Source organism: Seriola dumerili, unplaced genomic scaffold, assembly GCF_002260705.1.
Source record: "Seriola dumerili isolate Sdu_G_001 unplaced genomic scaffold, Sdu_1.0 BDQW01000002.1, whole genome shotgun sequence".
In the NCBI taxonomy this organism is placed as follows: domain Eukaryota; kingdom Metazoa; phylum Chordata; class Actinopteri; order Carangiformes; family Carangidae; genus Seriola; species Seriola dumerili.
In genome coordinates this window covers 8143972-8158070 of record NW_019174257.1, presented here as the reverse complement: position 1 = coordinate 8158070, position 14099 = coordinate 8143972, and the positions used below count along the sequence as shown (strand labels likewise).

At 40.1% G+C, this 14099-nt stretch overlaps 1 protein-coding gene across 2 annotated transcripts; it reads right to left on the bottom strand.

Moving 5' to 3' along the window:
* LOC111219234 (proteoglycan 4-like) lies at window positions 1-7779 on the bottom strand. Of its 2 annotated transcripts, XM_022741887.1 has the most exons (15): window positions 7552-7779; window positions 7361-7445; window positions 6911-7027; window positions 6523-6645; window positions 6011-6103; window positions 5842-5889; window positions 5174-5233; window positions 4776-5069; window positions 3416-4096; window positions 2882-2968; window positions 2169-2305; window positions 1797-1953; window positions 1604-1711; window positions 1068-1193; window positions 1-329 (listed from the first exon to the last, which is right to left on the bottom strand). In XM_022741887.1, exons 1-15 carry the CDS (start codon window positions 7753-7755, stop codon window positions 220-222), a joined length of 2430 nt encoding a protein of 809 aa, XP_022597608.1. In that variant the 5' UTR covers window positions 7756-7779; the 3' UTR covers window positions 1-219. The 2 variants fall into 2 exon arrangements, with proteins under 2 accessions (XP_022597608.1, XP_022597683.1); XM_022741962.1 differs by lacking the exon at window positions 6011-6103.
* Window positions 7780-14099: the final 6320 nt, after the last annotated feature.

Genomic DNA, 14099 nt, shown 5'->3' with positions numbered 1-14099 from the left:
GAGAGTCCAGATTCTTTATTCAGTCTTGATAGTTGTTCCCTTGTTCTGAAGCCTGTAGTTTATTTGTTTGGCTTATGTTTTTAATGTACTTGTAAAGTACCTTTTGTAATCACGGTCCAAGCTGAAGCTGTGTGTTTTAATGAAGAGTGTAATAAAGTTTAAAAATGTAAGAGAAACGATGTGAAAGGCAAGTTTTTTTTTTAAACTATTGCTATTCAGTTAGACTTTCTTTGGGCACTTGAAGAGGTCGTTGGCCTGAGGTGAAGTGTTGGCTTTAGGAGCAGCAATGACAGGACGTTCAGTATCCATCCTCACGTTGTAGGATTTGGCTGCAAAAGGAGCAGAATGGGTATTAGTTTAGTTCATTAAGCATTTAAATTTATGAATGGCATTTCGGATGGTTTTTTTTTCATGCAAATGCCAGTTTCCATTTTAGTGAACATGAATTTGGCATGAAACCGACTCATACAGTTTTCAGGACATTAACTTTGACAACTTTTGGCTACAGAATTGAATTGCTGTAATTTTCTAGAATGATGTAAGTGACTAGACGATGAACCCCTGACATGACACATCCACTGTAGTGATTCATCCGCAATCAGGAATACTTATTCAAACTGGACCTTTTTTGTTTGTGGGTACTCCACCATAAACTTGAGCTATAGATGAATGGACTCCACCCTCAATGACCTTTACATCTGCCTAACCCCCACCCTAACACACCCAGACACACATGGGCCTCGTTAGGCCTTTCAGACATGATGTGAATGAGGTCAGCAAATGTCTTGCAGACAGACAAGTGAAGGGAAATTTGTTCTTTTGAAAATGGGCAATTAAATGTTATTGTTATAAACAGAGGAGTGAAGGGAAGAGCTATTTAACCAATAAACCACAACTGTACATCAGTTCTGTAAATTGGGAGACTTGCGTTGACAGCAGTGTTTTTTAAATCACGGTATAAGGCGTCAATGTCAAGATCACAGCTTGAAATCAAAATTTTCCACAGCAAGAGAACGATTCTGTTCAAATGAGAGATCTGACCCCCGTCCTGGTATGTATTGACTTACATCTAGAGAAGACGTAGTATTTGTATCCCTCTGGTTCTCTGTTGGGGACGGACACAGCAGCTGTGACGGTGGAGGGGAAACCTCTCCAGGACGTCCGGATGTTAATGGTTGGGCCCAGAAGAGACACTGGAAACAAAGCAGCGCGCAATGAGTGAATGCCTATTGAGAGAAAACCACTCTGGCTTGTTTTCTTCATTTTAAATGTTTAACAATCCATCTAATCTAATTTAAAAGATTATTTTGTTTTTGATGTTTTCTGACAAAACTCTTCAACAGTTATAACCCCATGAACTACACACAGGCTTATTTACGAGATGGACCTCGCTGCCCCTCTCGCCTCCACAAAGCATGACTCACTTTTTTAGAGAACTACATGTGTTGTAACAAAGTAAACATGTTTACTCGTCTTTAAGCAAATCAGCAAACACGCAGCAAAAGAGAAAAATAGAATGTAATTTATGCCACTGTTAAGATGAATGTACGTAACACAAGGACAACTATGACTTTCTCATTCTTATTTTGAATTGTTGTAGCACCTGCTTGTCGAACCATCCTGTGGCGGACTGTGTAAATGGTGTGCTGGGGTTTCCTGCCACATGTTGGACCGGTGCCAAACTGGTATGAATATTTCTGGACCAATCCCCCTGAATGAACCAAAGAAATGAAACACTGTAAAACTAGTCTTTTTAGTTTAATTAGGATAAAACACTCAACAGCAACAGTCATCACCTCTCTTGAAGAAGTAGACGGACTCTCTCCTCGTCTGGTACTGAGGCACAGACAGAGCAGCTGTGATGTGGCCCCGAAGCCCATCAAAGCCCATTTCAATCACTTTAGGATAGCCAGGGTCCAAAACAGCATTTTCAAATCTCCAGTACTGGGTTCCCTGCAAAATCAAATGAACACAAACCAAAACATTCAACCTCGGGCAACTAAGATGCACCTGTACAGCACTTTACAGAAGTGGATATCTGGCCAAGAGAGCTTAAGGGTAAAGATGTAAGATCAAAGGAGAGCCAGGATTACGTTTGTAACAGCAAAAATCCACCTTGATATTAGTCCAAACAGTCACATCTGTTAAATCCCTTAAATCCAGTTTACCCTGAAAATGTATGTTTTTCCCTGGCAGTTGCAGCGAGTGAACACTGTGTCGATGGGTGAAGGGACGCCCCACACTTGTGTGATGCCTTGAGCTGGACCTGGCATCCTATTTCTGTCCAGGACCCAGAAGTAGTGCCCTGTAAAATAAAATAAAAATAACATAGAGTTGGTCCTCCTTTATATAAAGCAGGGATCAGCAGTTGGGTTTAACTGTGAGCCAGAGACAAAAACGCATTTTACTTTTATAGATATTAAGGTGGAGCGAGGTGGGTACAGGTAGGTATTTTAGCCCAGTGGTTTCCAATTAAGTTAATGTCCTTTAAGACAGAAGAAAAAGCAAAGTTCTGCTGCACAAATTTGTTTTCATTGTTTTGCCTTTTTGTCAAATATTGTATAATTTTACCTTTTCAAATTTTTCTAATGTTTAAATGAAATTCAGTGGGACTGATACAACTAACTGATAATGTATTCCTCATTTTTAAAAGTAACTAGTAGCTATAGCTCTCAAATAAATCTCTTGTTGTAAAACGTAAGCTCCAGTATGTCCCTCTGAAATGTATATAATGTATAAGTACAACTATAAAGTAGAATAAAACGACAACAAAAAACAGGTAGTGCTTGGAAAACTTAGGTACTTCCCACCACTGCTCTCTTGTATTTTAATTAAGTGGTATTTGACCTAACCGATGATAATTCTCCTTCTTGGCACTAACCTCTGAAAACCACAATTGTCCCGTTCCTGAGTGTGGTGACTGCGCTGACTGGCCGTCCACTGCACAGGTTTGTATCGTTACTGTCATCTGGAAAAAAAAGGACATAAAAAAGCAATAAGACTGAGTTTCTGGGTGTGAAGTGTAATTTATTTTTCCTGGGGCTTTCCTGCTTTCCCTGCTTTGAGCTTTTTATTTCCATTCTTTAAATTATCTGAACCTAAATTCGAATTTCAAAGGACTGAGTGATTTACTAACAGTGTGGAAAAACAGCCACTTCTGTCACTTAATATAATGTAGCTACACTTTGAAGAAAGCTTTGTTCACCCAGAGGCAAAATGAAAAAAACAACTGAGCCCATAAACCTAGAGGCCTAGAGAGAATCTAGAGGCCTCTGTCTTTGCACTAGTGTTAGACTCATGTAAAACAGATTACATCTTAGCAGAGACTACAGGAAATAAATGTCTAAATCTTTGAGATGGTTTGTTCTCTACAGGTTTTGTGTTGAGAATCTGGACCAATAAGAACATTTCTTACCTGCTTGGTAGTCCCTTGGATTGTCAATGTTCAGAGTCTGTGCAGTGTCCAGAGGCTTAGTCTCGGGTTTGGAGATCGGTTTAACCAGAGTTGGTTTAGTCGGCGGTGGCTTGTACTGGTCAGGTTTGTCCTGGGGTTTTGAAGTGGGTTCAGATGGTTGGTGTTTGCTCGGGTCTGAGGTGACTTCCATTGGATTGGCAGTCGTCGCTTGTGGTGTAGCATCATCTGTAGCGTCAGCCAGAACAGAGAGAGGGCCTGCTGTGGGATCCTCTGAGTTGCTCACAGTACCATCTGGTCCAGAGTTTGAGGCGGTTGCGTCTGGGATGGGTGTCAGGTCCAGCATTGATGAGGCAGTGGTTGTGGTGTCCTGAGACATTGCCAGGACTGTGTAGTCCTGTGTGAGTCCTGTAGATTCATCTGTGTTGGAGGGTAGGGTCGTAACTTCTGGATTATCAGAGGAGGCGTCGGTTGGGTCTGTGTTCTGTGTCTCGGGAAATATGTCATCCTTGTGTTGTTCTGTTGCCTGCCCTTCTTTCTCCAGCTCTGGGGTGCTGGCTGCAGGAGAAAGCCCTGTTTGGGGTGCTGAGGTCGGGGCAGTCGGGCTGGAGTCATCGTCAGCTGCTGTTGTGGGCTGAGGGAGAGTTGTTCCTTCGTTAGTTGAGTCGACAGAATCACTGGCATCTGGAGGGGAACAAAAATGATTATCGAATCTTAAATTTGAATCAATTGTGGTAAGTTAATAAATGATCAAATTAATGACGGTGTGTACAGATGGGTGACAAAGTAAAACCTGCATAAATTAAGAGAGATGTAACAAATGCAGATGCTTTCATACACTGAATGGATTGATAATGAACATCCTCTCTGGAAAAATACTTCTTTTCCACACAAACATGGAGAATAACTTAAAATTAAACAATTTAAACCTACTGTATGACACCACTGTATAGTGGTAACTTATATATAAGTCACATAAAAGGCATTGACTAAGACTGATAAACTGATGAAATTGAATTAAATAACTGACATTCTTAAATGTACTTTGGTGGAGGTTTGCTCTTCTTTTCTTCATTACTACAGTATTTAATTTGTCATTATTTTTATTTTTTTGGTTTAGTGTTAAGATTAGAATAATGAGGGGAAGAAAAGAGAATTTTTGGGTTGAACAACTAAGTGAGATTGTGGATTATAACGGTGGCACCGTCATCAAAAAACCATATCAAAGAATATCTTTTGAAAGAATGGTGTTCATCCCCCAGTAGGGTCCAGAGACTTGGGGAACCTATGCCAGAGAGCATTGAACTTTATGCTGGTTTCTTTTCTGCTTGTTTGTGCCAGGTTATCTGCGGATATCACATACCTGTGCTCTCAGTGGGGGCTACTCCACTAGTCATGTAAAGGGTGGAGGGGCTGTCATCAGCCTGCGTGGGTTCATTGTCTGAGGGAGTCGCCTCTGTCTGAGAAAAGACTGTAACTGTGTCTGTACTGAGCTCCAGAGTGTCTGGCTCCTGGGTGGGTTCAGAAGAACCTTGAACCAGCAGGTCAACTGTAGGTGATCCATAACCACTGGTGCCCTCAGGGATTGGACTTGCCCCCGGATCCTCTAGTCCGTTGTTGGACAGGTCATCAACTGGAACAATCTGGCTGTTCGTATCTACAATAACATGAGAAGTGAGAAGAGGTTTGCACTCACACTCATGAAAACTTACTGGAGAAAGAGCTTTGCTTGATTTATTATCCACAGGCATCATTGCTCACCATCAATGGGATCATCAGGTGGATATGATGTTGGGTTGTCCAGTGGGCTTAAATGGTCATCTGTGGACAAATGAGCCAAATTCACATCTGTAAATGTTAAAGTTTAACACAAATATCTTTTTAAATGCTATCATTATTTCCCCTATATTTGTTTACTTGGGCATGCACATCACTCAGACAGTGACTTTCCAGACGGAAATGTCACAACATGTCTTCCTCCTGAGAGAGAAGCGACAAGGATGCGAGACTATCTCCACCCACAAAACTGTTGCAGGCCAACTCCTGAATTACAACCAGTAAGAAAATGTTTGTCGTTTCTTGGCTTCGTTTTGTGCTTTCCTCTCTTGTGACTGAGCTTGTGCCCGTAACCCTCCTACACACTCATGACAACACTGCTTCCTTGTGTTTCTTCTGGCCTGAGAGGCTAACGCTCTTGGCCTGTTCTGGTGAGACTTGGCCCTCAAAGCAAACCACAGCGACAGAGCCACAGTGTGGTGGTCAACCATAAACAGCTTCCAGCCTTCTTGCTGTCAAACGTATTGTTAAATTCATCGGCTTCAGCTCATAAGAATCATTTAAGTAATCTAAACTGCATCAGTTTATATAGAGAATAGTTCAAAGTGTGTTGATTACTGACATGGGAATCAAAATTTCAGAAGCATAGTCACCTGCATTGTTTCCCTCGCTGAACGTCTCCTCCACATTCAGTGGCGACTCTGGGAATATTTATGAATAAAGGTTAGAGAGCTAACCCTGTAAAAACGGATTTCCCTTACATCCTAAACGACTGGAAATAATAATGTGGTGAGAATCAAACCTCTTGCCAAGAAAATATACCTTTGGGTTTGTTATCTTTTACATTATCACATGAACTAGTCTTCACTGGTGCTGTTGCACTGGCTGCTCCACTCATTTCTTCTGTAGTAATTACTGAGACAGAAAATATTGTCAAAATTTAAACCAATGCGTCGGTGCAGGTTACTGCATGCATTGCATGCTACTCCACATGCCGGTGGACATGCAAGGTTGCCATGTCACATCATTCCTGGCTTCTTTGCACTTCACCAGTCATGCACATGTCCTAATCTCAACTTGCTATTATTATAATTGCATGATGGTGCAACTGAAAAAGGTGAGGGCTGATTTTAACATGCAGCCATGCTTTCACACGACCGTCACTATGTTCATATGAAATGACCAACAAATGTTAGAAGACAACACCACAGATGTATGACCACTTATTATGGTGATACCGCTGAGTACGAAACTGTGAAGGGAACCTGTAGAGGTTAACATGCAGAAAATAACACACACAGACAATCATGCTGAATGTGTTGGGCAAGGCTTACCCTCTGCATCGCAGTGGCTTGTGTAATCCTGACAACACTGCTTGTACTTTATGCAATCAGAGTCGCAGCTGCACAGCTGGCCTCTCTTGAAGGATTCTCCACATCGACCTTTACAGGAGTTTTCTGTTGCACACAAACATAGCAGGGTTCATCTCAACAGACCTGCACCATAAAACTACACCGATTGTTTTCATAAGTCATGTTAAGGCAGTATATGATGCGTTGCTCACTTCAGGGATGGGGATTAATATAAAAAATTTAAAAAATCATTGCAAACTTGAAAAAAAAAATTTAAATCAGCAACACATGTTTGGATATTGATGTCAGTAGGGTGAGTAACAATTACTGGCAGCAGTAGTGATAGTATGTCAGGAGAGAAAAGTCTCACTTGTGGTGCACTGAGATTCATAGTCTTTGCAGCATTCTCCATAAGACAGGCAGGTATAATCACACTGGCACATGTAACCCCTGTAGTACTCAGCACCACATCGTCCTTTGCAGCTTGCTGTAAATTACACAGAGTACATGGAAACCCATTTAAAAATGCAGGGCAGAAAATCAGATGGCAGCCTTTAAACTTTGTCGACTTGAGGGATCGGTCTGTAAATAATACTCTGCCAGATACTGATGTAGTGAAAAAATACACTGACATACAGTAGGTTGACCCTCTGGTAAATAATTATCAACAGAGTAAACATGAATGAGTACAAGCACAGCAAACACATGACACCAGGAAAGCCCTTCTTTAAAAAAAAATATCTTGTTTGATGTTTCGGGCTCTCGGCATACAAAAGAAAAGTCATTTTGCTTAAGTGTTTTTCACGCAAATTATACTCACTCTGAGCAGCACTAAAGGACAAGGCACAAGCCAGCAAAATAACAGCACAAAGTACAGGAGAAGACATCCTCATGTATATCTGAAACTGAGAGACAAAAAGAATAATTAAATCTGATTTCCTTCGTGTCAGTAGTGGATTTATGTTCATGGCTGAAATCCAGAGAGATAAGAGAGGAAAGAGAGTAACGTACCTTGTTTGAGCTCCTGTCTGTCTGCTGCTGAGGTTTAGACGCTGGCTGGCTTTTAAAAGGCTGAGGGAGCACGGCTGACTTCCCTTTAATTGGCAGATCCGGTCTAATTAAAAGTGTGATGATCTCACAGGCTGCAGGGAGGATCCTCCAGTCCAGACCATAGGTCCAGACATCATGAGTCCCCACAAACAGCTGGAAGCACATCAACACACATCTGTGCCAGACAGACAGCTGACCTCACACACTTCTGAGCAAATGGGTGAGCTGGACACCTCAATGTCATCACAGACTTGGTTTGTCAAATCAATTCCATATGGACATGCTCATAAGGTAGCTGAAGACAAGTAATTTGTTTTACTTCGGTGGTCAGTGGAGCATTTTATTGTTCAGCCTTTAAAAGAGAAAAAGGAGCAAAAAAAAAAAGATTTGTTTGTTTTAAGTCATGGTTTGTTGTCAAGTAGTCTACTGTTTCTATGGTTATCTGCCATTAAAACCATAGTAGCCTCATTTTGCCCAGCTGATGTTTACCATGATGTATATGTGGTACATGGTAATACATGACAGCAACCAGTGGTGGGAGAAGTTTTTAGATTGTTTTCTTATGTTTAATTGGCAATAACACACTTTATAAACACTCAGTTTCAAGTATTGCAATCAAAATTTTACCCCAGTAAAAGTACATATTATCACCAAAATGTATTTAAAGTATCAAAAGTGTATTTGATTAGTAGTATCTGAAGATATTTTATCAACTTTGAAATCATAGGTTTGTATATAAATTCCTCATCTCAAATGTATAACTCTGAATTAAATGAGTAAATAACCCCCCCTGAAATGTATTGGAGTAGAAGTTCAAAGTATTGTGAAATAGAAATACGCAAGTAAAGTACAAGTACCTTAAAATTGTACTTAATTACAGTCCTTGAGTAAATGCACTTAGTTTTTTCCACCGCTGTGAAGAACATTGTAAATAGCGAGGGACAAACATGGGCTGTCTTCCATGAACAAATATTTTCTGTTATGGTATATAGTCATTGAGTTTACTTGCACTTGAGTAACCTGGGTAGTGTTGTCTTTCTGCAGTATCTCCTCAGGACAGTGACATTATATGGCGACCCGTTTGACGACCCTATTTGTCCCTGAACCACTGCAGCAATTAGTTATTATTGTGTAAATTTTAGTAGTTTACGCTTGCGTTTTTCTGTCTTTATCGAAATATAACAAATATAGCAGTATTACTTTTCCTGTAGGTCACTATAATTTGACACTCAAAACAAGTACGGATCTTGTGACCCTGTTTCAATTTCCATTTATTTTTTCATCTCTTGTCTTATTTGAATACTTTTCGAACATATGAAATAAAGAGATAAACCCTCAAAGACTAAAAAAGAGATGACATTTTCATGAAAAAGGTTTTTTTTTACCATCTCATGAACCCTTAACGCTTAAATTTATTGACGCCCTGGGTGTGTCCTGACCTCTCCTGATCTATAGATTGACGACATTTGGTTGTGATTCGCTCTAAAGTCTACAGTATTACTGTAAGTTTCTTTCATTACAGAGGAGCGATGGGTAAGAACCCTGTTACTCTGCCAGACTGATTACTGTGGTCATGTATTTTTATAAGTCAGGGCTGGTCTGCACTGTGGGTATCTTGTGGTTGGAAGTGTTGATGGACCATATCATGCCCATGGTATTTTCCCATCATGTCATGGTCCAATTAGAGGAAGAGGGCTCATTAGTGCATTTGTGACAAGGCAATAACAATAACAGGATCTGGTTGAAATGACCAGGCAAACTAAAGAGTCAGGTAAACACAGAGACTGAGAGGAAAAGTCCACACACCAATTCATCCGGTACAGCAACATGAAAAGAGGAAGTATCGAGGTCCTGTCAGATTAATTTGAAAATCACTGACCCAGAGACACTGACACTGAGAAGTTGACTGGGTCAAGTAGGAGTTTAGAAAGTAAAGTCAGTGCGCCCCCTTGTGGCTGCAAGGTTGCCTGACTTTTCTTCTCTGCCCCGCAGGAGTTTGACATCTAACAACTCAAGAGAAAAGAGTTTCTGCTCATGAACTCATTGCAATACTTATAACTGTCAAGGTAATGGTCCTAATTAAAGTCTGACGATTAAAAGTTTTGCAATGTGGGAGTTGTCCTCTCTTACTAGACCGTTGCCTCTTTGGCCTCCTTCACCTATTCAGCTCTCCGGTGTGTGCAGGAACTGCTCTGTAGTTCAGAGAGTTTATAATGTAAATCTGATGTGATGTACCTCAGAGGATGACACAGCAGCTTTAATATTGGAGGAACACACCTTCACTCCCTAATAACGACGGGCCAGATTTGCTCCAGTGGTGCAACTCCCAGGTAAAATGTGTGTAACTGTGTGTAAAGCTGACTTTCACTGTCAGTTTGGAGTAAGTCAAAATCAACTATAATCATAGACCTTTTTCTCTTATTTTATCCAGTCTGTGGTCTTACTGCGCAGGTGACTCAGCTCTCTCAATATGTCTCACTTGAGCATGAAGACCATAGACTATATATTACTTATACTATACTAAATTACTATATAATATTACTTATTTTAGTAACCTCTTCAAACTTTATTCTCAAATTAATTTTCATAATCCTAGACAGCCTGACCATCTTCATCTTCATTTTTGTAAAACCAGACATGATTTGAATTCTTTGAGATAAAAGATTCATTGATCCACAGAAAATGAATTGACAATTATCATGGAAACCAATTAAAAATGTCCCCATTTTTCCACCTTCTCAGTTGCAAGGGTTTGCAGATTTTCTCATGTAATTGAATATCTTTGGGTTTTAAACTGTTAATTAGACAAAACAGCAAATATCATGAAATTACCTTGAGCTTTACAAAACAGTTTTTTGCTATTTTCTATTCAATTTCTTTTGAATAAATTGTCATTACACTTATTACACATTTTTATTAAATTCCTTATTTTCATATTTAATTTTTGTATTATCCATCCATCCTGGAGGGTCACGGGGGAGCTGGATCCCAGCTGACAGAGGTGAAGAGGTGAAGTTCACCTACCACAGAGCTATTTTTGCATTATACTTGTAGTTATCAAAAAGTCAAGGACAAAAGATTAAAGACATTGTACAACATCACTCTCAGGCAGTGTTTTCACTTTCATTTGAATGCTAAACAAACTATACAATAATTAATTACTGATATGTACTGTATATATTACTACTATTATTGACAAAATTAACTTCTAAACAATTTCCTCTCCATCATTTTGACCTGATTCATCACAGACATGAGCAGCAGTGTCCCTGATTGCCTCCCCTGCAGGCCAACAAGCCTGCAGAGCGGCAGACCCTTGGCACAGGGGTACAGCCAGCAAAAGGCAGTAACATCGCTGAGGCGAGGCACAACTCACTTAATACCACAGATGGATGTCGAACACATAGGATCTCCTGGGGGGATGGGAGGACTGCTGAGGGGAAAGTCAGCTTGTTTTTCTGGATCCAAAACTAACTGTGTCTGTGCTTTGTGAGCAGTGGGTTCCATCTTCTGTCTTGGCAGCTTTAATCAGCCAGCCTGTTCAAGCAGGAGTTAAGCTGATCTGAAGGAGCTCAATGAGAGGCAGAAGCATGGAGGCATACAGCAGAAGAGGTGATGCAGAGCATGTGGGTGTACACATTGGGCCACATTCAGCAGAGAAATTTTGTTCTGGCCATCTTCTGAGTTAAAGGAAATCTACTATTAGAAGCTCAGTAACTTCCTGGCTGTGTGCAAAGTGTGTCTGCAAACGTTAACATACTAGAGTTCAGTTCAAAACAGGAAATAAGAATGTAAGTCTGTTATCATCAGAGTAAAAGCACATCGCTTTGAGGACCACAAAAGGAAAGTAGAGAGGAAGCTGCAGCACAGAGAGGTATGGAAGGGGATGAGGAACATCACTGGCTATAAAGAGAAGAATAGCCAGGCAACATCATATCTATCTATCTATCTATCTATCTATCTATCTATCTATCTATCTATCTATCTATCTATCTATCTATCTATCTATCTATCTATCTATCTATCTATCTATCTATCCTTGCGTCTTCTCAGTTTGAGTCTTGTTTTCATTTATACCTAACAAGCTTAATTAGGCTGAAGAAAACTGAGAGTCTGATCAGAAAGCTAATGAAACTGCCTGTCACAATGTGTCCGTTTACAGTGTATTGATGTGATGAATGAGATCATGATCAGAAAGGACCTTTAGAGGGAGACAAATGAAAGCGTTTCGGCTGGTGTCTGAAGCAACCACTCATGCAGGATAAGAATAGGTACACCAACAGGTGGCAGGGACTGATGATACGTAATTAAATTCGACAGCTAATTTCCTTTTATTTGGGAGATTTTTCTGTGGATTAAAGGCTCAAAAGATTATCCTCCATATCATTTGTGTATGCAGATGGAAGCGAAGGGACACTGCCTATCAGACAGTTTACAAAAGGACAGGGTTTGTGTATAACCACACCACTTTTCTGTCACACTCTTGTATGTCATCTTACACCGAACATATGGATAAGTAATACATTGCATGATCTAAATCGTGTTTGATTTATGTCTTGTGTTAATTCTAACCTTCACAGGTATCTTACCCGTTCTCTGCCTGGCTGTAGCTCAATCTAAGTCTGAAGGTGGATGTGATGATTATTTAATCTAATGATCTCAGTTGCAACACAGGAAATGTACACTAACTATAACCCTGTGCTGAGCTACTTCGCTGCCTTTGACATTATGTTCTGCTGCACCCTGTATTGATTTCAATATTGCATCACCAAGCATCACATCAAGCATCAACACCTCCAGCGCAGGACTCCCACAGCTGATGTCTTTGATGTGTTAAAACACCTTAAAGGACATATGAAGGTGAGTCACAACAGCTGTGCATGTGGCAGGGTGCTCAGTGTCAACCAAAACACCAGTTGCATTTATTTTTTGATAGAAAACAGACACATCTATACATTTCAAATATCATTAAAACAGCAGCTAGCTGCAACCTCAGTGTTAAAGGATTTAATTTGTGGGTTTTGTCATTTAACACCAACTGCTTTGACTGAGTCCACTGTTGGTTGTAAGAAGCTAAGACAAGTTTAAGGTGATATAAAACATATTACAACACAACTGAACAGTTTTGGAGGCATGAAGATATGATCCAGAACCCTTATCAACTTGTCTTTATCCAATTCTATCAATGCTGAAATCAATGCTTCAGCTGTGTATTAAAACTTTTAAGAGTCAGATGCATTTCTTAGTTTTCAAAATGGTTCATTGTGTACCCTGAAGCTATGTGTGTTTGTTGACTGAAGGACAAGTCTTTCCCATAGACAAATAACAGTTCAACAAAGAGTTTGTTGTTGTTTTGGCTCTAAATTACACCTGTTTTGACTGTATGCAAAATGCAGTACAGGTTTACAGCCTTCTGTGTTGTTGATAAATAACAGGGATCTGACTGTATTATCTTATAGAAGTCAATATAACAGGCAAGCATTGATGGAGGAGGACAAAGATAAAACTCTGTTTCTTCAGTTTGTTTGCTCTTATCTTACAGTAACTGACCTCTCCTGACACTGACTTTTTAACCTCCAAAACCTCTTTAACCGCTGCCTGTCCACTCACTACCCAAACACCTTAAAATACTTGGCTAGTGGAGATCTTAAAGCTTCCAAAGATACCAAGTGGCAAGATTTTGGGAGACCTTCATCTATAATAGGCCTGTTTAAATTTGAATGCATTGTGCAACCATAAAAAAACATGGTAACTTTTAAATTTTACACATACAGTATATAGGCTACAGATCCTCATCAAATAGCAAACAGTAAGAAGCTGAAACAGAGTATATCTCTGGTGCTGAGTATGTTTACATGCACGGTATCCTGGTTTCTGATCATCTATGTGCAGCTGTGTCTTGATTTCTCACCAACTCAGCCACTATGTGTATTTATTTATTTTACCAACAAAGCCTGTTCAGAAACCTGGATAAGGTGTTTACATGCTACAGTATTCCGGTCTCTACGCCAGGTAGCATATCCAGGTTTTAAGAGACTTGGATAAGACCTTATCAAATGTGACATATGCTGAATTTTTCAACCCTTAAGTTAAGAAAAGCGTCAAAACTGTATATTAAGGGCTTGATCTCACAGTGTCCTATGGTCCTAATCTCTGAGGAGGAAGTGCTCTTTAAACAGGCTACAGTAAAGTGGGTTACTGAAGTTCGTAATTGAACGAACTATTCTTACCTTTCTTTTTATTTTGCTCCACAAATACAGAAGTCCGTTACACATTACATTTCTATAGCCTATAGTTTTGTGGGCGTTACCTGTGAAATTAATTCCTCTCAATTATCCAATTGGCTGCTTGTATACTCTCTTAGACCCACCTTTTTTATGGTTGCTATGCCTACTACACGTTTCTCTTAGATTGATGGGCGGACCAGCCAATCAGCGTCGAGTTGGGGCGGGAGTTTGCTCGCACACTGGAAACTGCCTGGCGGATTTCTACTACTATGATCAAACCGC